Below are 26,411 nucleotides of genomic sequence, written 5' to 3'. Positions count from 1 at the left end.
GATCAAAAATCCTCCTACTTTAATGGCTGGAGCCAACTTTTCATTTTAAAACCATCTTAAATTCAATTCAATATAGGCCAAATCATTTGATTTACAAATATTTTCACATTTACGTACAGTCAAAGTCATAGACTAGAAAACATGGTCAGAAATGTAGCCTATCGATTTAGTTTGTGGACTTGTATGGGTTAACAGGACTGATCATGTAATTCTAACTCCACCTCGTATTTATACTAGTATCTTACAACCATTGTGTGCTTCCCTAGCCCTAGGTTGCTACATTGTAAAACATACAACACGACTTTCTGACAACACAAATTGCACCACCCTCTTCCCTCTCATTCGCCCGAATCGCCCGTAATGAACTTTCCTGGATATTTTCGAGGGCTGCAACTCACCGTCGGAAAGACAGTTAGACTCTGACTTCAGCAGTTTTTGGCCCAGTCAAAGCGCTTTCTTTTACCTGTTTGACACAATCGTCTCCGTTATTTCAACGCACTGAAATCGACACTTATGAGGATGATGATTGTTATTTTTTTATTTCAATCGTAGCCTTCTGGGTCAGCAACGAAGAAAAAAAAAACTACTGCGTCTAGCCTACACTGGATTTGAGGCTAACAATGAAGGGTAACTAATAACTATTCATCTTTAATATGCCTACTTAATCAGAAAAAAGGGTGCAGTTAACTGTATTAATTTATAGCCTACATAATGGTCGTTTAATCTTATTCCTCTCCATCAGTATCGTGCATCTTGCAGACCTGCACATTACTCTTGCTGTTACACGGACAGACAATTCCAGCTGAAAAAGTGAAGACCGTCTTAAAAGGAAGCGGTAAGTCCTCGATCAGACCAACGTAATGTAATGTTATGTGCACATGCAAACACACAACCGGTTGACTGGCATTCCGGCAAGTCTATCTTAAAACCAGAACAGTAAAACAAAGCGAGAGCAACAACCACTATCACATTCTGGAGAACAATCTTCTATTGTAACCTAACTCTGTGTGTGAGGAACAAGTCTGATCTTGAGCAGGGGACTACGAAAGGGTCATTCATAGGCTATTTGTGTTGGGTTTCCCAAATTAACAAGAAAAATGATTGTGATAGGTCTACTTATGCTACTACTAAGCCTACTATGATAAAAAAAATATATATAGCCTAACAACAATAGCCTAGTTGTCATAATAATAATAATAATAATAATAATGATGATGATGATGATGATAATAATAATGGATCGGCTACAATTAAATTCTTTAGCAGCACTGCAGTTATAGTGCTGCTAAAGCGGTGGTTGAGTTATCAGCATTTCCATTCTGTTACATCACAACCACATTTCATTCAAATTTTGCCCTCTAGTGTTATCACAGCTAAACTGAGAGTGAAGCAGGAAGTCATGTTAGGACGTAATGCATACCATCCATGTGTTTGTGCTGCAGTGGACAGGCCATCTAAGGGCTTTGTTGATTGATGGACTCAGATTGACATACCACTTTAACAAGTGTTTTGAGGAAGTGTTGTTGTCTAACCTACATAAATATGGTAGGCCTTTATCTTGTTGATATTGATATAGGCTACACATAATAAATAGTCATCTTGTCTATAACCTATTACAGAGAAATATGGTAGTATGGAATTCCAGTGAGAAAACTGTCAACAAATGTGTCTTGCACCATACAAACTTACACATATGTATTCTAACTGTAAAAACTCGAAAAAAATTGACAGGAGTAACTACTGTACTGTAGTATCAGGTAACTATAGAATGTCTTTTTGAAATGAACAGTTTGCTGCTGTTGTTATACAGCATGCAACAAACATGTAAACACAGTAAAATTGTGCCTATTTATTCATTTGGCTGAAACTTTTATCCAAAGCAACTTACATATGTCAATAATTACAGGCCCAGTCAGAGGAACATGGGGTTAAATGCCTTCCTCAAGAACAGCATGGTGGCAAAATTAACCCACAACTTTTCTGGCTACTGCATAAGCCCAGCTGCTTAGCCAGCTACTATACCGTGCCTAAAAACAGATTAGTTAAATCTGACCAAATTTAAGTGCGTCTTGTTAAATGGTCTTTTTGCTAAACAGTTTATTGAGTGCGTTCAAACCAATCCCGGGGTTGGTTGAAAAAGATGAGTCAAATTATATCTAAGTTGTAAATTACAGTATGGTAGCCTGCATGCCTGTCCGGTATCTCTGTTCATTTTCATCTCACTGTCTGAGATAGTGTGGCTCCTCTCAATACATTTATGTTTCCCTCAGCCACCAGGATGGCAGGCAAATCAGCATCGAGAGGGGATGGCTTTAGTTATGATAGCGAAAGTGACTGTGGTAAACGGCAGCAACGCCTGCAAACACAGAACAAATTGCCATTGGAACAATGTGTAGCAAAGGTAAATACATTGTTTCCTGACAGACTATGCGGTTTATTATCAGTTTGTAAAGGTTAGGCAAAGTAGCAAGCAAAGTTAAGAATCCCTGATCAATGTAATAGGCTGGACCAATGATTTCAAAATCGGGATTATGGATTGATCTTGAATTTCCCCTTGGGGATCAATAAAGTATCTATCTATCTATATATCTTTTATCTATCTGGATTATGTTGAATCTGCCATTTTGACATTTGTGAGGGCCAACACTTAACCATCACCACCACATTCTGATTTCTCTGTCAGTCAATTAGTTATCATGTTCCCTTTATCAGAAGAGGGAAATATTACGCCTGTACTTCTGTTTGAGTAAAGAAGCAGGAGCAAACACCCAAGGTCAATAAACCCTTGGTCAATAAAATCCACCATTACATAATTAGGTAGCCTACTGTAAGTGTAGTAGTGTTTTCTTAGCAAAAGGATGTATTTTAATAGATGTCTTATTAGTCCTTATGGGAACTCTTTCACATCTTTGCTTGATGTCTTGGCATATTCAAAAGAAAAAGTCAATGAAGGAAAAGATATAGGAGGACATTATTTTTAGACTATTCAACTATGGCCAAACTCTGAACTCTACGAACTATGTGCAAACTGTAAATTGAAGTGCTGTCAAAACAGTGCCAAACGTTCCACCCAAGGGGAAACCTTTTAGTAGCATGGGAAAAAAGACGTCCTCCTTCCCAACTCCCAAGTAACACCAGTAACAAGAAAATTGCAGCTTTTTAAAGGTTTACTAATATTTTAACTTTAGAGTTACCTACCAAAGTCGAAAAATATAAGTGTCCACAACACATGTCACCTAACTAAATCTGTATTCACAGGAGTGAATAGAAGAGAAAGAAATTAAACAGAAATGCTACCTACCCTTATCAAACCTGGGCTGTTTTTATCACTTTTAAAATCTGCTTGCACATTCCACACAGAACATCAAGCACTAATGTTGACTTGCAGGCTGGTTGGGAGTGGGGGAGAGAATAGCCCATTGGAGCTGGGGGATGTCAATCAAGCAATCAATCAATCAGACAAGCCCACAGGCACTGCAATCACACAAAGGCACCACAACAAGATCATGTCAGTGTTTAGTGTTTCAATGTATGACCCCAGTATTCTGTGTGTGTGTGTGTGTGTGTGTGTGTGTGTGTGTGTGTGTGAGAGAGAGAGAAAGAGAGAGAGAGAGACAGAAATCTAATCTATATTTCAGGACCTCATTTAACTATGTATATTTCAATGTTTGATTAGCATTATACATATGTTTTTTTTCCAGTTAATCCTTGTTGCTACTATCCATGTCAGCATATGGGAATCTGCATAAGATATGGGATGGACAGTTATGAATGTGACTGCACCCGCACTGGTTACTATGGAGAGAACTGCACCATTCGTGAGTAAAACAAAATTATGTACTGTATGTGTAAAAGAAAATTAAAATGCCACCAATTACAAAATAATGAAATTCAGTTAATGCAACAGCAAAGAGTTTTTTGTACCTTACAATAATGTATCTAAAATCGTTTCAGTGGTTCATCAACTTGTAACAGGGTGAACGGCACTTCTGCATTTGCTTCGCAGCCCTCTATCGGCTATAACCGCACTATGTAAGTTTGCCAGATTGGGTAGCGGATCTGTAGTTCGATGGAATGAGACATAAGAAACTACAAATTTGACTTGCGTTTGATGTCGCAATACATCGTACTTTCATAAATCATGCAACATATTCTACCTTGTCTGTGGACATTGCTATTTGCAAAGCCGGTGCTGGATAAACAAATAGCGTGCGTGCGACAGAGGGAAAGTTCTTTGGTGTTGCTTTAAGAGATGAATGCAAACAGACAGTAAATCATGTTTATGAAACATAATGTTAAGAGATCACTTGTTGTACCAAGCAAATGTTCTAAGCAAACACTGCTTGCCTTGCTTGCCCTGAAGACATAATTTGTTCCGCCTAGCTCCACTCATCCATCTGGGATCAATCCATTGGAGTGGTGCTTCAGAAGGCTGGGCCTTATTAAAAAATCCTTGCATAAGATTGGATAAGCCACTTGTCCGTCATGTATTGACGTGCTACTTCAACCACTCACATCGAAGCCAACCCGTGACGCTGAGAACAGTCTCACAGTCGCTTCTACGCTACGTCCATGGTGGTATTATATGGCTTCGTCACATCTATGAAACTCCCGCCCTGCGTCCTGATTGGCTCTACCATAAAATCTGGTGCAGAAATCACTCTCAACGGAAGAGGTCCCAGATGGATGTGAGTGAAGCTAGGCGGAGCTAAGCGGAACGACATTCATCTGGCGTGAGTCAGGTTACTGAAGACATGCCACTGGTGTTTTAGTGAGATCACTGGCCAAGATCTTGCAGGGTTCATTCACAGGGAGGAGTAAAGCCGGATCTCTGTCATGTGTTGTTCAGGAGAGGTGATGTTTTGAGAGAGACTGCCGATTGTTTGACAAAGCAAAAAACATTTTTAAAAAACTTTTCTCTATCCATGGTTTAATGCTGTGTGCTTACCTCACTTTCTCTTTTCTCAGAGAGCCTTACTAAATAAAGTTGTGTGATGGAAGATGAAATGGGATGCATGATATATTTTCCCTATGTGTAGCAGTTGGTTGGGGCAATAATGTACCTCATATTTTCAATCAGCATTATTTAATTTCTGGGTGAGGTACTCAGCTCACCAGAAGAAGAAATACATGACCTCCCCTAAAAGCTTAATTTCAGAAATGTAGGGAAAATCATTTTCTCTCTATATATATATATGCAGTACTTTTTCACTAACAGCTATTTTGATAATCCCAATCATTTGTGTTTCGACACACAACAGTTTCCATCACTGCTGGGTCCACCTACAGTATGACAGTGCACTCAAGTAATGATATTCTTTTTTTCAAAGTGAATGTCATCACTGAATACATAAGTCAAAGCTTCAGCATTTGAGTGGCCAAGCTATGTAAGCAGTTTTTGTTAACGTGCCTGCGGTAAATCAAACATTTTTACACAGAACAAATATGTGAGCTTCTGAATGTTTTACAGTGTACTGGGCATTTGTGTGCTGTGTTTAGAGTTGGAAAGGTTGTCTATGTATAGTCAGTATGCTTCTGAGGGTGTTAGGGCCCGTTCACACCAGGAAAATAACTATAACTATAATGATGAAAGCAATCCACACTGACCAATGATAAGGAAAGTCTTTCCTCATGTTGATAAGTAAGTAAGTATAAGTATATATACTCTTTTGATCCCGTGAGGGAAATTTGGTCTCTGCATTTATCCCAATCTGTGAATTAGTGAAACACACTGCACACAGTGAACACACAGTGAGGTGAAGCACACACTAATCCCGGCGCAGTGAGCTGCCTGCAACAACAGCGGCGCTCGGGAAGCAGTGAGGGGTTAGGTGCCTTGCTCAAGGGCACTTAATTGGCACATAGGATGAATGTGATGGCTAAAATTTAATGGAATCTGATTGGCTGTCAGCTTTTTATAGTGTTTTTAGAATGTTTAACTGTCACTCTGATAACAAAACCTTTGATCACACTAAGAACAGCATCTGTCAGACATCACAAATATTTTTGTTTTGTTTTTGTTGTTTTTTTGTTGTTTGTTTTTTCAGCGGAATTTTGGACCAGAGTTCGGCAGCACCTAAAACCAAGTCCTGATGCTATTCACTACATCCTCACCCACTTCCACTGGCTTTGGAATATCATTAACAGCACTAGACTGCGGGACTGGCTTATGCGGATTGTCTTGACTGGTCAGTATGCTACAAAAGAAAGTTATGTAATGGATGGGATGGGGGATCACAGGCCACAGGGATGGTGTTGCTTCACCACCAGTAAAAGTGAAGAATAAGCTGTTATAAGTGGACGTTTGATAGTTTGACACTTTCTTGCTGTCATGCTGTTTTGTAAAAAAAAAAAGATAATAGTAATAAAGAAATGGTATAATGCAGTCTACAGCATGGTCTCATCATGATCTATGCTGTAGGCTACAATGAGTGAGTGAGAGACAAGCCGTACCATACGGTGCCGTTGGAACGCTTAATAGACTAAATATTTACAGAAAGTAAATATGCACAGTCTGGTTGAGATGAATATGACCACCCTGCCTCTATCATGATCTCTCAGTCAGTTTATGACTTTTTTTCTTTTCTATCTCATAAACAGGAGGAAAAGAAATCTGTTTGTTACCACAATGCCTGTTTCAGTTTCTTCTTGCGGAAATTATTTCGATTTATTTTGAGAACTCCCTTGAAGATGTCAAAGACATCTAGATTTGCTTTGGGCTAACAGCAGTGTGTTGTTTCTACTTATTCTTGGGGCACTTTCTCTAGTGTGCTTACTTATGCGTGTGTTGGTTTTGACCTTATATCCTGGAGATGTTGATTCAGTTAAAGCCCTATGGTGCAGTCCTGAACTTTAAAAAAACAACTCTTTTATGACTTTCTTCCATGTCTCCGCATTGTGTATAGAACCCCGGCTCAGTAGCTAGGAGGTGCTTTAGGAATGTCAGTTGAGTTAGAGGAGAGGCTGAGAGGAGTCAGAGATAGAAGATGGCATCCTGCCCAAATAACTTTTAATATACAATGGACTTTTTTTCTGAGGTTCCTGTGATTTAGCAGTTTTCATAAAAATGTCTCCTTGATACCCTGACTTTCTTTTGTAATAGGTATTCCACAGTGTAGGCCTTGATATCTTATGTTACATGCTGAATTAGCAAACATATCACAATTAGCAATCCAATTCTCGAAGGAGACAGAAGGTTGCACTAAACTATTTTAAGATATTTTTATCTCATTCTCCTAAATCAAGTGGAATTCCACTGACCAATTGTAAGACAAAACATTAAGGGCTCTATCTTCCGTCCCGGCGCAATTGACTTTGTATACTCGCGCGTTTGTCTTTCCTATTTTGCAGTCAGCGCATATTGGAATTTTCCCTCCACAGGTACATGCCTGTAAATTAGGGAATTCGATTGCGCCCATGGGGGCGGTTCAGCGAAAAGACGGGGCGTGTTCCGGCGCAAACGTTCACTGTTGATATTTTGCAGTTTCAGAAAACAATTCCGCCACAGACCAGGAACTCCCTGGTCTAAAGTCTGTGGCGAAAATACAGATGCTATTTTAAGGGCGCATGCATGACCACAGGCCTGCATGAATGAATGCGTTGCACACCAATCTACAGACACCCCCGTGCACACAGACGGAAACATTCAAAGCCTTGATAATATTTGTCCATTTCCCGGTTTTGTTCGTGCATTGGTGACCTAAATATTTAGTAGCCTATAAAGTACAACATCTACATGCAATATCTTTACAACAACGCCTAATTACGACCTATTAATCTGGACAACTTTATAGGCTACAGCCCTATAAAGGCTAAAGTTACTTTTAGTTTTGTTCCAATTTACCGTTGTGTAAGGTTTTAAGCACCATAATTTTGCCTACCTTGTTGTAGCCCATCTGAAATAACTCCAAGCTTTGCTATGTTCCCTCCATCCTTTCGTTATTTTCAAAAAACGTTTTATATCCATGATGGCCTTGAAGTCTTGAGTTAGTGAATTAGCTTAAATCAGCTTTTCATGTGCTGTTAACCAGCAACAGATAGTACAAGAAAGCAGCAAGTATGGTTACAATTTCTGTACAATTTCTGTAGTTGCTGCATCCATTCATTGTTATTCTCTCTCCTGCTCAAATAAATGTTGTGCGTGAATTAAGTTGATGATAATGTGTTTACAAACTCTGCCATTTAACCCAAATGCCCCAGCGGCAGCACGGGAGAGAAGAGATTAACTGACGGAAGATATGTATTGTCTATTGTGTACATTGCAAATATATCACCATGCATTCATAACCTCGTGATTCAGTGAGAATGATCCCAAAACATCGGAAAGTATGTCTTTGTGACAATTCTGTATTACATTTTGTCAAGATGAAAAATCAATAGCTAACTGTTCCCAACTGAACAGTGATTATAGCGCTGTGAACGCTCCTGGCTGCGCCTGGCAAATATGCCACCATAATAGCAATCAGCTATGGAACAAGCGTGCCTGTTGTTAAAGGGATTGTGAGATGACGCTCTGATTAGTTTATTGCACGTTACGCCCAAACCACACCCATGATTAATGTAGCTACTTCAGACCACCCCATTTTAGATTTGCGCCGGGCGCAACAGTCAATATCCCGCCGGTAAAATAGCATCAGCGCCCAAGATCCGCCCACAAAGTCACTTGCGTTTTGCGCGAAGACACTTACGTTTCAGACCATTAAAATAGGGCCCAAAGTGTTCAAACAAGCTCTAGAAGGTTCTGGATAACTCTGTGTCGCAGTAGCCTACTTAAGTTACCTTGGTTCATGCTTAGATTTGAGCAGATTTGTATGCATCAAGGCAACAAAGATTATGAATGGATTTTACATTTTGCCATTTTTTCCTATTAACCCTTACCACCCAGCAAGGTCCGATCTTATCCCAAGTCCTCCAACATACAACTCTAAGTATGGATACTTGAACTGGGAATCATACTACAACACCACCTATTACACTCGTATCCTGCCACCTGTGCCAGAAGACTGCCCAACTCCTATGGGTACTAAAGGTAAGGCACAATGTCATCAAATATGTGCAAAACTGATATTTTAGTCACATATTGTCACATAGTTTTTATTTATGCCTTGTGGTCTTTTGTTTTTAAAGCAGACATAGAATGTAAAGCTGTTTTTAATAAGGCTTTGTTGAATAAGGATAGTTGGGTGCATGGCCATAAAGCTCTTGTGAACTTGAAAGACTATTGTTTCTTCCTTAATATGCAAATCTTGGGCTTTGAAATGACCACTCGAAAATGGACCAATCTGAACAAACACTGTTTGTTGTGGAGTTTGTTGTGAGTGGTCATTGGCTGCGAGGAAGCCATTCAGCTCAAAGCTTGCTAAATTATTATGGGTGCCAGATAAAAATGAAGGGTGCTAGATATCTGCTAAAATACAGCATTTTATTCCACAGTCTAATGGGCTTATAAAATAGCATCTGAGCATTTTTTGGACAGACCAATATTAACATTAGAGATCAAGATATAATTCGGAATTTTTGCCCAGATCCGATTTGACGATTTGGCTGTTCAAATTACCTTTTAAAATGTGGCCTATATCAGATTCCAGTGTGAACTGTTTGTGGTTCCGAACTGAACCGCATGCCCAAAAGAACAATAACAATGACGTCAGCTAACTCCCGCTGGCGCATAATTGTGAGAAATGTCGGTGTAGATTGACGTAAAAGTCGCATCAAATCCGCTTTTCTTGTTCACTCTGCAGCCACATAAAAAAAAATCAGACCTGGGTCTGATTCAGGACCACATATGGATTTCAAAAAATCTGATCTGGGCAAGATTTGAGTGTTCACACTACTTCTGAAGAAGTATGACCTGGTCACTTGATCCTCAAAAAAGATTTGGGCCACTTTTGCCTGCAGTCTGAACGTAGCCTAATGTGATGTATGTATGAGTGATCTGTTTGCATCTGTTCTTTTGCCTGATTTCCGTTTCCCTTCCTCTCTATCTGTGCCTCTACTGGGCTGACGCTAAGCAGCTGGGTCCCCCCTCTTAGCTGGGTTCTGATCAAGGGGTTTTTTCATGTTAAAAGGGAGTTTTTCCTGGTCACAGCTGCATTGTGCTTTCTCCAAGAGGATTCAGGCCTTGGACAGCTCTTTGAGACTATTGTATTGTACAATTTGAAAAAATGTTTTCTTCTGTCATGTACAGTCTTTCAGGTGAGCAGCACAGCAAATAAATAAATAAATAAGGTTTCCTAATTGTTTTCACCTTTCTGAAGGTAAAACAGAACTTCCAGACCCAAAGTTGTTGGTGCAGAAGTTTATGCTTCGGGACCATTTTAAACCTGACCCTCAGGGGAGCAATCTCATGTTCGCCTTCTTTGCCCAACATTTCACTCATCAATTCTTCAAAACCCACAACAGAATGGGATTAGCATTCACTAAAGCCTTAGGTCATGGGGTAAGTACACATTATACCATACCACCATACTGGATTCCAGAATTTTAGTCACAGAGTTTATGAAGACAATGAAAGAAATTAATGTGTTGAATGTTGGTTGGCTTGAGCTTAAACCAGAGGGTATAGGTGAACTACAGTAGGCCATCATCTGAACTTAAATCATCATAATATTTTTTAGAGTATAGAGAATTTGTGACACATTTCCTGTTTATGTTTATGCGACAAGACGTGTCAATTAATTCTATTGCCATTTGAACATATTGCAGGTTATCACAATTTCCTCCTTGATTCAATGACAGCAACATCCTTACATCCTCTATAACAAATTTCACATAAATATGATGAATCTTCTAGGGGTAGTATATCACAATTGAACATGTGTCAACATGCACAAAATTCAAAATAGCTAATTTCCTGTTGGCCGTGGCTAATGCAGTGGGGAGCAATGCAATGCCTGTGTGTGTGTGTGTGTGTAGGTGAAACTACACCAGACACCAGGTGTTGTGTAGACCCCAGGTCATACCCAGGGCCAGGTCTCTGTTTCTGAGTCGAACACTGAGTGTGCTTTATCAAAACCTACTTAAAAACCATACTATTACAGAAGCTTATGATTTGTGTAAAATTATATTACATGTGACTTCTACTCTAGGTGGATGCAGGACACATATATGGGGATAATCTTCCCCGGCAGCTGAATCTTAGGCTTCACAAAGATGGAAAGCTGAAATACCAAGTGAGTAGTCCTGCTAAATGAAAACACAGTGTCCTGTCTAAATTTTTTCCCACGCTTTGTACATGAGAGTTGTGACCTAGTTTAAGGTAGGGACACTTCTGGAGCAAAGACTGTTATTACCTGTCTGTTTATAGGATATCTTTTTTGTTGAGAGCCACCCACTCATCTTGGCCCTTTAATGTCATCTTCCATCTACCAAATGTTAACAATATTTAGTTTTAATTTAATGGGATTTTATTGGACTTCATCGAGAATATGAACATTATAAAGATACAGGGCCCACTTCCCCGAAAGCATCTTAAGCCTAAGAGCGTCGTAAAGTCCCTCTTACGAACGTCTTAAGATTTGCCGACTGTTTCCCGAAACCATCGTAGCTTAAGAGCATCGTGAAAACACTCGTAGATCTACTAGTGCTCCAGAGTACTCGTTACCGGCTAAGAGCGTCTTAACAGTACTTCTCACTGAGGTCACCAACAGGACATACAGAGGAATTACAACTTAGAATACATAATCCAATTTACGTTCCCATTCTTTGTTGTGTTTACCTGTGATGAATCAGATGTTAGCGTGCAAAATAGCCTACATTTAATGGTCATAATAATGTGATGAAAAGCGGACAAAAATGCAATAAAGTTATGAAACGAGACGTTGCCAGAATAGTTTGACATTATCTTTGCTAAGTGAATATTTTATTAGGCCTATGAGGTAAAAAGCAGAGAAAGCAACGTGGTTTAGTCTGTAGCCTACTGCATCAAAATCTAAGCACATTTCCTCTCTTTCTTACTCGACTTCTTTCTTATCTTCAAACGTGTTCTTAAGTGGCACTGCGAAAAATTATTGCATGGTGCAACAATCTAATCTTAAAATAATTACAATTATTTATGTCTCTGTGTGGTATATAACCTACTTGGGATGCTTACATGCAGATGTCAAAGTGTTTCTATTTTCGTATTGATGTGAATTAATGTGTAGATCCGAAGTTTAAATGGTAGGCCTATAGGTGTGACGTGCAGTCACCTGACATCATCACCGTCAAATCAGAGGATATTTCAGAACTATTAACGTGGACAGCTCCCCTTAAGAGCATCTTAAGAGCAGTGCACGCGCGTTCACGCTACGAGCATGTTCGGGAAACAGTCGGAAAAACCAAACGAACGATCGTAAGATGAATCGTAGAAAACCCTCTTAAGAGCGTGTCTCCGTCGTTATCGGGGAAGTGGGCCCAGTACTGTGTAAAAGCCTTGTTTGCCATTAGATTGGTTGTTAACCAAATATTTATTAACATTGTTAACCAAATATTTATTTCTCTGTCTTTTTATTATAATCATAGATAGACAAATGAGTTATGTAGATAGGTGTGCCAAAGTTGTTTTTTTACACTATTGTACACAGGGTGCGATTTGTAGGGGGGGATGGTTAGGATTCCCCCCCCTCTGGTTTTCCTATCCCTACCTCTGCTAAATTATTTTTATCGTCGGGGGGGACAACATTTATCCCCCACTGCCCCTCATATTGATTAATGCTACTTCATATAAGTAAAGCGCTGCAACGTGAGAACAGTCTAGTAGGCTAGCCTAATAATCTGACATCAGAAACGCACCGTCACCGTCAGCACTGATGCTGCTGACACAGTGGCTGCGTGATAACTTAATTTGGCCTTGATCGTGCAGGACATTTCAGAATGTCGAGTGTGTAATCCATCATAAATGGCTAGGTTCAATGGAAAAGTTAGCTGGATAAATGAAAGAAAACGAGAAGGATTCAGTGAAGCATAATAATGTTTTAGAACCTTCAAAAATAGAAAACTGATGCAACTGAGATGGAGAGATGGAGGACAACTGCACGTAGAGTAGAACGTAGGCCTATTGTCCGAAGGAACTTACATTAAATGAGGAGATATTTGCTGAATGTCACAAAAAGTGTTACAGAAATTGCTTGGCATCGCTTATTCAATGGCTCTCTACCGAAACACCTGTAGTTTGCGGAGGACAAACGAGAAAGCACTCGTTTGATAAATCAGCCAGTAGTAGACAAATAACTTTTAGAAATAATCTGTACTGCAAAAACGAATGTTGGTGGGTATTTAAACTATCTAGCGGGTGTTTTAACAGCTGCAAGAAATAGAAGCTTCATGGTCATGTTACAAACTTATTTAAAATCATCCCCCCCTCTGGTTTTTACACAAATCGCACCCTGATTGTACATATTGACAATAAGAAGATAAGAAACAGGCCAAATTTGAGAATATGTATACAGTGTTCAACAGCACATTCTATGGATACACTCAGTATTCTGCAGTTGATAATACATAAAAGAGCACTAAAATCTGAACACCACTATATGTCTAGATTAGAATGGCTCAAAATACAGACATGTGGTGTGCTTTGCAAAAATGCTGTACAGTTGCAGACGTTTCTATTTGAAATCTCTGAACCATTCCGCAATCTGCTTATGCTACCACTTGCCCAACACTCCTTGACTCCTATTGCAGCTATATTTCTGATATTTTCCTCAACAATTAGCTCATGGTACATGTAGGACAAAGAAGAAAAGGCCGCACTTTTCATACAAACGTGTTTATTGCACAGACGCGTTTCGGCTTAGAGCCTTTCTCAGTGTGTTCGAGCACACTGAGGAAGGCGCTAAGCCAAAAGCGTTTGTGCAATAAACACGTTTGTATGCAATATGCGGCCTTTTCCTCTTTGGTATTACTTATACGTTTGGCCAAGCACTCTCAAAAATAAATAAGAAACTGAGTGAAGCCTGCTCCTACAACACATGTAGGACAAAATCATATGGTACAGGATAATCAAATTGTGATAGATGATGTGAAAATAATCAGACAGAAGTACAATATCTGTGCATGCAACAACCATAGCTCCATGGAATGTTAAGGTGCTTGTAACCATAGAGAATGTTAAGGTGCTTGTAACCATAGAGGGCTGAAGCAGAATAATCAAGCAGAATAATCAAGGATCTTTGTCGTAACATTACTTAAATGCACTTAATGCTTAAATGCAAACAGCACCTAAATAGCACATAACTTATGTGTGAGGATATCTGCTCTGAAAACAATCATTTGCAACACAACAAAACCAATCAAATGTTTCCTTTTGGATTTCAAAGTTTGTCATCCACTTTCTATTGCTTAAGGTTCCATTACCTCACACGTTCTTGCATGGATACACACATTCCTTCACACATTGCCATAAGCATGGCTGTATACGTTCAAGCTAAGAAAATGGCCCTTCTGTGATGGTTGACAGGATTTGATAAATTGTTGGCAAAACAAATGTTTGGATAATGATGATGATTTGGATGGGTTTTTAAGCGTGTGTATACAGGATTCTTTTAAAAGTGGAATTGGGGTGAATATGTCAGACCAAAAAGGCAAAAAACAATTCTAAAGGTCAAGTCCTCTGTATTTGTTTACATCACATTTCATTTAAGATTGCATAACAGTACAACACTGTCAAAGTATCATTTTGCATCTTTTGTAATCTAACTCTTGTTGTTTAAAGCATGGCCTTATTGTTATTTATTTTCATGCTCTGAAAAGCTGCTGAATGGTGAGATGTACCCGCCAACTGAAGCAATGGCAAAGGTTAACATGAGCTACCCTCCAACTGTGGCCCCCGAGAACAGACTGGCAATTGGGCAGGAGGTTTTTGGGCTGCTGCCCGGCCTCAGCATGTATGCCACGCTATGGCTGCGTGAACACAACCGTATCTGTGACATCCTGCTTGAAGAACACCCCACCTGGGATGATGAGCAACTCTTCCAGACTGCCCGTCTCATTGTTATTGGTAACTATGGATTTTAATCCTATAACACAGATGGTGTCACTATTAAGTGTATTTTCAATTAAAACATTATAGTGTCTCCTAAGATTTAGTTTGTATAAGTATGTTTTTGACGTTTTAGATTTTAACCGTCAGCTTTATCATTGCCCTTAAAGAAATTTCAGGCTTCTTGCGCAAGAACAACAGTTGCCGCAAATTTTTCATATTTTCACATGCAAATTAGGTTTCAGGCAAACAGTTGCGGTTAACTTAAGTAAGTAAGTATACAGTAAGTATACTAAGTATATATAAGTATATATACTCTTTTGATCCCGTGAGGGAAATTTGGTCTCTGCATTTATCCCAATCTGTGAATTAGTGAAACACACACAGTGAACACACAGTCAGTTGAAGCACACACTAACCCGGAGCAGTGAGGGGTTAGGTGCCTTGCTCAAGGGCACTTCAGCCGTGGATGTGGGCATGGGAGAGCAGTGCTCAACCACTTCCCCTGCCCACATTATCCACGTAGAGGATGATGACGTAAACCGCTGTACCACCACAACCCATTTGCCATTAACAGATCCCCAGATATGAGTGACTGTTCTCCCCAACTACAGTAAAGAAAGCATCTAGACTTTGGGGAAAAGTTCACTCTGAAATTGGCAGCATCATCCATGCTGCAAATAAAATAAAATCCCTTTTGTCTTCAGTCTGGAGTTTCAGTTTAATTTAAATATTACAGCAACAATCTTGCATCTGCATTTAAAGCAACACCAAAGCACTTTTCCTCTGTCGCATGCATGCTATTTGTTTATCCAGCACCAGCTTTGCAAATAACAATGTCCACAGACAAGGTAGAGTATGTTGCATGATTTTATGAAAGTATGATGTATTGCGACATCAGAAAAAGTCAAATTTGTAGTGTCTCATTCCATCGAACTACAGATCCGCTACCCGATCTGGCAAATTTGCATAGTTTATATATAGCTGATATATATAGCTGATAGAGGGTCGCAAAGCGAATCCAGAAGTGTCGTTCACCCTGTTACGAGTTTATGAACCACTGAAACGATTTTGGAAACATTATTTTAAGGTACAAAAAACTCTCTGGTGTTGCTTTAAGATGATACTACTAATAATTGTGTGTTGTTTTTAGGTGAGACAATCAGGATTGTGATTGAAGACTATGTCCAACATCTGAGTGGCTATCTACTTCAGCTGAAGTTTGACCCAGAACTACTATTTAGTTCCCAGTTCCAGTACCAGAACCGCATAGCTGTGGAATTCAACCACCTGTACCACTGGCATCCTCTCATGCCAGACAGCTTCCACATTGATGGTGATGAGATCCCTTACTCCCAGTTCATCTTCAATACATCCATTCTCATCCACTATGGGGTGGAGAAGCTTGTCGAGGCGTTCTCTCTCCAGCGGGCTGGACAGGTAGCTATTTGAAAAGTCTTTCTGGTCTATGTCTAGGTCATCTCAGTAATGAAAAGCAAAATGTGTACTTCTTATATGGCTTGCAGATACAATAAAAAAGTGTAGCTGACGAAATTTGTACCATTACTTGGTACACTCATGATAACTTTAAATAGGACAGAAGATAGGAATGACATGTGATAGATGTCCACAATCACGAATTCCACGAGACAAATTAGAACAAACTGTTCCGGTAAAAATATTCTTGCCATGTTTAAATGCTGCAATATTTCCATTAATAGCTATCTCTGGCAATTCATTTTTGGATGACTGTAGATAGTTATTTAGTCTAGCCTACGTCTTCGTAGATAGGCTAGGCTAGATTATTAGGCCACAGAATAAAACACAGCTGCTAACGATCATCCTCCACAACCATGAGGATCTAATGGTAAACGTTATTGTAAAACCAACTGTTAGGGCCTACACAAGTGGTCAGCATATCTCGGCCAATATTTATATAAGTATAAGTATATATATTTTTTTGATCCCGTGAGGGAAATTTGGTCTCTGCATTTAACCCAATCGGTGAATTAGTGAAACACAAACAGCACACAGTGAACACACAGTGAGGTGAAGCACACACTAATCCCGGCGCAGTGAGCTGCCTCCAACAACGGCGGCGCTCGGGGAGCAGTGAGGGGTTAGGTGCCTTGCCGCGGCCCACTGGTCGGGGCTCGAACCGGCAACCCTCCGATTACAAGTCCAGAGTGCTAACCAGTGGGCCACGGTTGCCCCAAAAGACAAATCCTAAAGCTCTAACGGGGATTCGTACACTCAACCTAAGAAACACCAGTACAAGGCATTATCCCACTGAGCCACTATCATTTGATATTAAAATTTCAATTTTGAAGCTATTTGTAACTATGTGTAGCCTATGCAACCCAACTGTTGTAGGCATGTTTGCCTACCACTCTGCAGTCCCTTGCCTACCACTCTAGTTGTAAACAAACTGTGATGTAACATTAGAACGGAGGTGTAAAACCTTACCAGCTGACTGCTACATTCCTGCATGGTTCTGACATAGTTTGGAGCTGTGTTTTGGGTCATTGACCACTGGCTTCAACCAAACACTGCCCACACAGTGTGGCATGGTGTTTCAAACTGGAGTGATGGCCCTTTCCTCCAGATTCCTTTGGTTCTGTATAAATTTCCCACACCATCAAAGCATTCTAACTTTCCCACCACACTGCCACCCCTAGACATCACATTCTCTCCATCTTGCTTGACAGATGGATCAACACTCCTTCAAGAGTTTGGTCTGCGTCTCTGAACACCTTTGATATAACACTTTGTGTTCCAGTCTTTCTCCAATGACTGTCTGTGTTCTTTTGCCCATCTTTTTTTATTGGTCAGTCTGAAATGTGGCTTTTTCTTTACAATTCCAGCACCCTGAAGTCACCTCTTCTGTTGATATTGACAAACTGGTGTTTTGCAGGTACTATTTAACAATACTGCCAGTTGAGGACGAGTGAGGCGTCTCTTTCCCAAACTCCCTCCTCCTCAAACACCCTCCTCTCTCTATTCAGGTTAAAGTCAGTTTACACTCTTCTGTGAAAGTGGTAGTGCACAGTCTTGGTTGTCCCTCTGTGCCTTCATTTCTCAGCATAGATTGACAAGTTTCAGAAGAAAGTTATTTGTTTCCAGCTATTTTTCCAGACTTTATTTTATTTAAAATTATGTTCCTGAGTCATTCTTTATAATGGGAATGGCTATTTAAAAAAAAAAAAGAAAACACTCGCCTGAAAATAATCTATTTACAGTAAAAAAAAAGTAATTAAGAAATTCCAATCAACTGGAACTGTGACAAATTTGTCTGGACAAGAACCCATGTTTATCTTGCCCCCACAGTGGGAAGGATGGTTAAAGGTCAGAAATTCCAGAAGAACTACTGTTGAAGAGTTATAGAAACAATTAGCATCTTGTGGTCACCAAGTCTCCTAAAAAACTTGAGAAGTGACCTCCATGTTCATAGATTATTCGAAAGCCATTATTGTTCAGTTACAAATAAAAGGCTGAGGCTTCTAAATGCTATTGGGACTCTGCCTACAATCACGTTCTGTGGTCAGATGGACTGAATATTGAGCTTTTTAGCAACAAACAATCATGGTGATTGGGTTTGTCATACATAGAAAGATGACTATACTTAAAAGAACCCCATGCCTACTGATAAGTATGGTGGAGGATCTGTGATGTTGTGGGGCTGTTGTTACTCCAAAGGTCCTGGGCACCTGAGCAAAGTCTGTGTCTCTGCCAAGACACTAAAAGTGGGTCATTGGATCATCAAGCAGCTCATTGAACCATGACAAATTTACAAATCAACACAAAAATGGCTTACTGAGCACAAAATCAAGCTTCTGCCATTGTTGTCTCATTCTTCTGATCTGAAATCCATAGAAAACCAGTGGGGTGAGCTAAAGCACCTCCAGTCCTGCCTGAATAGCTTTGTCCCACCCTGTGGCCATGTGCTTCGGTATGTAAACAATACCAGGGTTGCTTTTGACAGGCCAGGGGCTGGACACACCCTCCATCTCGTCACAATGAAACATTGTTTTTTCTCAGAATTTTTCTTTCCGAAAAGGTTGGATTTTTCATTTTGTATACCTCTTTTTACTCAACTTTACCAGAGGTGCCAATAAATGTGGAAGGCACTTACATCAGCCATTTCCTGCTATAATCGTAATTTACCTGTATTTCTTTTATTTTAACGTTAGAAACGTCCTTGATTTTGAGGGAAAAGCTATAAATTACCCCAGACTTTGAACGGTTGTGTTTGTCACCTACATTTTGGCCTTGAAACTAGATAGATAGATAGATAGATAGATAGATACTTTATTGATCCCCATGGGGAAATTCAAGGGTCTCAGTAGCATACAGACATCACACACAACATGCACTTACAGCAGAAATGGTAAACATAAGTATAAGTATAAACATATAACTAAACTCCACTGTACAATACAGACAGTACAATATAAGAAAGATAAGAAAACTAACAAAACTAAATACTAAATACACTATATAAATTAAATTAAGAAAGTCCAATGTGCTTGAGGGTGATCAAGCATAAGACGCTTGTAGTGACAGGGCCGGGACTGGTAATGTGCTAGGGAGTGAGGGCCAGATGTACGTACATTTGCGAACGTAGCGTTATCAGCGCCATGGACAAACCGCAGACTGCGAACGCAATCAGACCCAAGTTTCCGTCGTATTTATCAATCGTTCAATCCTTGGTGTAAACTGCGCCTTTCTCTGCCTCTCTCCGCCCATAAACGCAATTTACGAACGTCCACAACTGAATGGCAGAGCCTACAAGCGCAGTTGAATGAAGTTAACTGATGACAACATTAAAAAGAATCAAACGTTTAGCGATCATGAAATAATACCATAGATGATAAGATGTCAACGAGCAGGGAGATAATGAAGATCAGTAGTTCTAGTCAAACTACTTGTGAACGTAGGCTATGGAAAATTGGTCAAATCTAGCAGAGTAGGAAAGTTTAAGTGAATGACGTGAAAGTGAAAGTAAGACATTCGAAAGGCCAACGAAAGTTAATGTTGCTTTTGATAGTAGCCTACAAAGACTTGCAAAACTGGTGCTCTAAATAGCGATTCTGTTGTCTTTGAAAGGTTCTCAATCCAATTTGGATTAACACCTGCTTTTACAAGGTGCAAGTATTTAGGCGCAGAATAGACGTGCGCTGTCAGGAGCAGTCTTTGTACATACCGCGGAATACATAATTAGGCGCTCTTTACTCTTCCCCTCCCATCTTTTTACGCTAAACTCCCACTTTCCCCTGGATCCTCCCATGAATGCATATGCATGACACGAAAAGCGCAATTAGACATTTTCAGCTCCCGCGACAGGCAGATTGCGCTTTTACCTCATTGCGGCCTGTTTGTACATACCTCGCAATGATTTTAAACGCAAGTTGCGAAACAAATACGCCTGAAGTGGGCGCAAAAGCGTTAGTACATCTGGAAGGTGCAAAAAGTATAGTCCAACCATAGTCCTTTAGTTATGTGTGCATGGCAAGGTGCTCAAGAGAGTGAGTGTCATGGTGAAGGTGCAAAAAGTAGTCCAACATTAGTCCAACGGTGCAACAGTGCAAGAGTAAGGTCTAGAGACCAGCATAAATAATATGGACAAATAGGAGAGTAAAGTATAATGTAGACAAGGTAGAGTAAAAAACTATTTAGTGCAAGAACAGGTTGAGGTAATAGGGTTATAGCCATTCATTCATTCAGTATTGTAGCAGAAGCCTGACCGCAGCCATTGATCATGTGTGCTAATATAGCATGAAAAACAGTGTAGCAGTAAAACAGTAGTGAAAAACATTAGGCTGTGTACATTAGTAAAACAGTAGTAAAACAGTAGTAAAGCAGTAGTGGGCAGTCAGTACTCAAACATGGAGAGGGTGGAGAGGCAGATAGACTAAGCAGAGAAGTCTATCTCTCCTCTTCCCTTTAGTGAGGTATTGAACAGTTCAATGGCCCTAGGAACAAATGACTTCCTCAGCCTTTCAGTTGTGCATGGCAGTGAGCGAAGTCTCCAGCTGATCAAGCTCTTTTGCTTTTTGATAGTGCTGTAGAGTGGATGAAATTCATTGTCCAAGATGTTGATCAGTTTGTTTAGGGTCCTTTTGTCAGATATTGAAGTGATGCACTCCAGTTCAGCTCCCACTACAGAGCCAGCCTTCCTTACCAGCCTGTCAAGTCGCCCAGCATCCTTCTTCTTTGTGCTTCCTCCCCAGCATACCACTGCATAGAAGAGGGCACTGGCCACAACAGACTGGTAGAACATCCTGAGGAGCTTGCTGCACGCATTGAAGGACCGCAGTCTCCTCAGGAAGTACAGCCTGCTCTGTCCTTTCTTGTAGAGTGCATCAGTGTTGGCTGACCAGTCCAGTTTATTGTCCAGGTGGAGACCCAGATACTTGTAGGTGCTTACCACCTCCACATTGACCTAGTGGGGACACATGACCCCGAGTTGTTTGTCTTTGGGAACCCTGCATGCCTACCACATGTGAATCTGTATGCCAGTCACAAGACTTAATGGCATAGGGCGGCCCTATAGAGTCCCCAGGCCACAGCAAGGTAGAACTGATTATTTTCATTTTTTTCACACCAACATTACTTGGTAACCTTGAGAAACCACAATTCCCCTTTAAGGCTCCTTCATGCTCCCTTTACATAAAAAAAAAGAAAGAAAATGTTTCAACCAATGTGACTGTCACAGCCTACATACTTCCATGCCTCCTTTGCATTGGCATGGATGTAAGCCAGTGTTTCTCAAAGTGTGGTCCGGGGACCACTGGTGGTCCGCAAGCTATCCCAAGTGGTCCGCGAGCAGACGTGGTAAAATAAAATATAGATGCGTTGTTTGCAATACTGAGCCAACTTGTATGTAAATCCAAACAGTTCTGCAACACTGTCTATGTAAGATGTGCAAGTTTAAATCATATGAATCCTCTGACACAATAAGCAAAGTGCAAAGACAAAAAGCAAGATGGTTCAGTGAGTAGGCCTATTGTGTAGGCTAATATACTGTTAAAGTAGGTCTAATCTTTTTTTTTTTTTTAGCTAGGTGGTCAGTGTGTTTCTTTTTTATTGGTTAAGTGGTCCTCCCTCTGAAAAAGTGAACTGAGAAACACTGATGTAAGCAATATATCCACTAGAGGGCATCTAAGAATTAAATATGGCAAAAGGGATGTAGGTCATGGTGACAACCTGCATAATATGACAACAATCCTCCACATTTATTTCTATCCCTGGTGAACTTGAGTAAAAAGAGTTAAAACTAAAAAATAGTCTATTTCCAATTTATCTTAGTTTGACAATGAAAACAATGAGGGGGACAATCCATCCTTGACGGAAAGCAAATCTAATGAAGAAAAACACTTTCATTAAAAACATACACCATAATTATTGGCACCTGTAGAAAATCTTGTAAATACAAGGTAACTATTTTTATTCAACTTCTTGAATTCAAGTGTCTATGAACTTGGCTGTCCATATTTACACTAACAACATATTTGCAGTTACAACAATAATTAAAGGGACACCAGGCAACGTTTTCGTGTTAATTACTCATCTTCGTAAGTCGGTATATGGTTAAATGACTCATTACAGGGCGAATGAAGACTCTCTAACCCGCCCCTACTGCCTGTGCGATTGTTGCAAACGTGTGTATAATGGCAGAGCCGGCGAAGAAGCAGCGAAAACCCTTTGACGGAAGATGCAAAGAAAAGGAAAAGAGCTTCAGACCGAGTGAGGGGGAGTTTCGTAGAGAAAAAGCATCAGGCTTGCCTGGTGTCCCTTTAAGATCTAATCAATTGAAACTGACAGAATCGCCTGGAAAATTATCTACATTTTATCTTTCTTCCATGCACAGTGAGGAGGAAGTTAAGAGGGGAAAAAATTGCTGTAAGGAAATTTTGTTCACCCAAAATTAAAAATGTTAACAATCCAAATTCAGTTACCTATACATGGATTTCTATGCAACGTCACGAAAACATGCGTGCGCAACTAAGAGGCAGAAAGCACCATAGAACAGCATAGAGCAGTGCTGTCGATGAAAAGAATAAAATGAGTTTTTGTGCTGAAAACTGCACCAATTCGAAATCACGATGGTTAGAGAATGTTCAATATGTTCAATATCCCTAACGGAATGCATGTCTTCGCCAAAAATGACAAAATACGATGTTATATTAATAATGCAAATGAACGGCAAACTCTGAAATATAGTCTGAAATGAGATGTTATTATCATTGAGACAACAGGGGTATACAAAAAATTCCGATTGTAGCTTACAGCAGCCGACTATTTAGGTTAAGTTTATAACATTGTGGACGGCCACCAAGCGTCTTCTGCCCCACGGCTGCGCGCGCATCTAGTTTTGTTGGTAAACGGGAAACCCGTGTATAGACCTCTAAAGTTCATCTAAAAAGGAACCAAAGCTGCCATCTTGACCCATATAAGGAGATCCGGGTGTTGAATTGAAGCTAACTACCTATGGCAAGTTACATTGCAAGTTAGCTCTGGGGTAGCAAAAATTAAAGTGTGCCATCTTAACGTACCGAAGATCACAGTATCCACTCAAAGGCAGAGAACAAAAGTGTGTAGAGCAAAACGTCTGCATTTCCGATTTCTTTGTTCGCGCAAGAGTTTAACAGGTGCAATAATTCAGAATCCCCCATGTTATTTTCCCATAGGGAAAATCTCAAGATACCGGATTTCCTTATATGGGCAAAGATGGTAGCATTTTTGTAGGCGAACTTCAGGTCTGTAGGAACTGACAAAAAGGATGCATTCAAAATTTATTATTGACGTGTCAGAAGGCGCTGAGAGAAATATTGTGTGCAGGTGCACCTAAATGAAAACGTTAGGTACACCAGAGTAACTAGTGTACAACATTATTCTGTTGGCTTGTCATTTGTCAAAGAACACACATGATTTTACCCAAGGCACAAGTGCAAAACATCACACTTTTTCGTTTTAAATTGTGTACTTACACTATTTAGGATGATCTTAATAACAAAAACCCTCATGAAGTGACTGTTCTTCTTTCAGATAGGTGGTGGTAAAAATATTCATCCTTTCATAATTGGTGTGACGGAGAGTGTTATTCGGGAATCGAGAGAACTCCGTGTGCAGCCTTTCAATCAGTACCGCAAACGCTTCAACCTGGAGCCATATACATCATTCTATCATTTAACTGGTAAGTACAAAATGTTTTTAACTTTTAAGATTTTTAACTCAGGGAAATTAAAAATCCCTGAATTGATTTGTGGTGAGTTTGAAATATTTGTAAACTTTAGAACAAGCACAAACTGATGGAGGTAAGGAAAAACACCTTCCTTCTTTTAACAGAAAGAAACCTTGAGCTGAACCCAGCCCAGTGGGGGACCTGTCTGCTTGGGCCTGATCCAGGGTGACTCAAGTAAAGTCAGACAGTAAAGCCAGCTTATGAATGTAATAGTTCCACAACTTACTATGGGTCCTAAGGCCTACTCATAGGTGTAACTGGTGACATTTCGCTGTTGATTACATGTCATTTAGGACTAAGGATCTCTTATAAAAGACAGAAAGCACTCAATGACAATTGAGCACAATATATTGGAAGAATAAAAAATAAATATTGAAGTAAGTGACTGGTATTTAGCAGCAGGGGATCGATCCCAGATCTGGACAGTTATCAGTCAGTCAGTGTCACGAACACTGCTCCACCACACTACTGTATACTAACATACAGTGCCCAGGTCAAAAGGTCGAAACTATGAAATAACATACATGGAATGATGTATGAGCAAAATAAAAAAAAGTAACAAAGCTAAAAGTTTTTATTTAATGACAGCTTTTTACATTCTTTGAACATGTCTATTGTTTTTCCAACGCAGTTCAGATCAACTTCCGTATGACGCAGACCACATAAGTCATAAATAAAGCCGGCCTCTCATGCATATGTTCTGCCCCTTTACTATCACCCCTAATGGGGCAGCCGTGGCCCACTGGTTAGCACTCTGGACTTGTAACCGGAGGGTTGCCGGTTCGAGCCCCGACCAGTGGGCCGCGGCTGAAGTGCCTTTGAGCAACCCCTCACTGCTCCCCAAGCGCCGCCGTTGTAGCAGGCAGCTCACTGCGCCGGGATGAGTGTGTGCTTCACCTCACTGTGTGTTCACTGTGTGTTCACTGTGTGCTGTTTGTGTTTCACTAATTCACCGATTGGGTTAAATGCAGAGACCAAATTTATATATACTTACACTTACTTATGTTTATGTTGCATACTTTTGAGGACGTGCACGGCCGATGTATCAAATGAATGCAGGATACGTTAACAGCCTTGATGTATATGCATTGTTAATAGCAATTATATCCCAGGCCAATGACTAGTTTTTACACTGTACATGGCATGACAAAATCACCTTCTGTACTTCTCTTGACTTTCTGTGACATTTTATTTCCAGAAAATGAAGAGACTGCACGTGCGCTGGAAGAACTCTATGGGGACATAGACGCCCTTGAATTTTACCCTGGACTTTTGCTGGAGAAGCCTCGATCAGGTTCAATATTTGGTCAGAGTATGGTAGAGATGGGCGCTCCATTTTCCTTAAAAGGTCTGATGGGAAATCCAATATGTTCTCCTAATTATTGGAAACCCAGCACATTTGGTGGTATGACAGGTTTTAACCTTGTAAATTCTGCCTCACTTGAAAATCTGGTGTGTCTGAACAGTAAGTGGTGTCCATATGTAGCTTTCAGTGTTCCCTCTCAATCACACTCTGAAACTAAACAACAGCCATCTTCTTTGAAGCCTGAACTGTAGTCCCAGTGGTAATACATACTGTGCATCACTGTAAAGATCATTTCTTTTCCAACACATAAAACACAATGGTTTTCACCCACAAATTCACAACCACAGAACAATATGTTTTTATTTTTATTTTCTCCATCAGAACAGTTCAATAAATGCACTGCAAGGAATGTGATAATGAATGGCCAATGTTGTTGTTCAACTAGCCACTGGTTTACACATAGGCCTTAATATACATGTTCATATTATTGAGGTCTATATTGTAAAATAGATCAGGAGAATGATTTTAAAATATACATGTCAATATATAATTCAATAAACAATTACATACATGTGTTTAGATGTCCTTCAGTAAATAAATAACTGCCTTAATGTGTAATTATAATACAGTTTATATGTCATGATGTATTTCAAGATTTACTGGTTTAAAGGTGTACCGTCACAGGGAAGCTACACCAGGTGCATTCCATTCGCGTTGCGTCTGCTGCAACAATTAGCTTCCACTAGAATCAATGGAAGTAGTTACACAAGACGTGATAGCGGCACGTACGTTCGGAAAAAAATAGACCAATCTAGAGCCTTATAGATAGAGACCAGTCTTTTAAATGGATTTTACATGTCACGAACGGAACGCATCAGTTACACACCTAGTGTAGCTTCCCT

General features: G+C 40.0%; 1 protein-coding gene across 3 annotated transcripts; it reads left to right on the top strand.

Annotated features, from left to right (window-relative positions):
• The first annotated feature begins 306 nt into the window (after positions 1 to 306).
• ptgs1 (prostaglandin-endoperoxide synthase 1) lies at positions 307 to 26,080 on the top strand. 3 transcript variants are annotated; one of them, XM_076288961.1, is made up of 12 exons: positions 307 to 627; positions 743 to 835; positions 3,702 to 3,818; positions 6,048 to 6,188; positions 8,885 to 9,028; positions 10,257 to 10,438; positions 11,088 to 11,171; positions 14,731 to 14,977; positions 16,113 to 16,399; positions 24,008 to 24,155; positions 24,308 to 24,409; positions 25,402 to 25,492. In XM_076288961.1, the coding sequence occupies exons 1-11, from the start codon at positions 621 to 623 to the stop codon at positions 24,370 to 24,372; spliced, it is 1,515 nt and encodes a 504-aa protein (XP_076145076.1). In that variant the 5' UTR covers positions 307 to 620; the 3' UTR covers positions 24,373 to 24,409; positions 25,402 to 25,492. The 3 variants fall into 3 exon arrangements, with proteins under 3 accessions (XP_076145076.1, XP_076145078.1, XP_076145075.1); XM_076288963.1 differs by having other exon boundaries at positions 308 to 627; positions 24,308 to 24,377; positions 25,402 to 25,475; XM_076288960.1 differs by lacking the exon at positions 24,308 to 24,409 and having other exon boundaries at positions 308 to 627; positions 25,402 to 26,080.
• The last annotated feature ends 331 nt before the right edge of the window (positions 26,081 to 26,411 follow it).

This window comes from Alosa pseudoharengus, unplaced genomic scaffold, assembly GCF_046254945.1.
Source record: "Alosa pseudoharengus isolate Yale_2024_CS ecotype anadromous, Long Island Sound unplaced genomic scaffold, YU_APseudo_1.1 YU_APseudo_1.1_scf_17, whole genome shotgun sequence".
Taxonomy (NCBI): Eukaryota; Metazoa; Chordata; class Actinopteri; order Clupeiformes; family Clupeidae; genus Alosa; species Alosa pseudoharengus.
The sequence above is the reverse complement of the archived record's forward strand: the minus strand, read 5'-3'. Positions and strand labels throughout refer to the sequence as shown.

What these genes read in the sequence shown, in the direction of transcription:
- ptgs1 (XM_076288960.1), top strand. An exon ending in ATGGAAAGCTGAAATACCAA is followed by an intron (nt 11,172 to 14,730) that starts GTGAGTAGTCCT and finishes TGCTCTGAAAAG; the next exon opens with CTGCTGAATGGTGAGATGTA. An exon ending in TGCCCGTCTCATTGTTATTG is followed by an intron (nt 14,978 to 16,112) that starts GTAACTATGGAT and finishes TGTTGTTTTTAG; the next exon opens with GTGAGACAATCAGGATTGTG.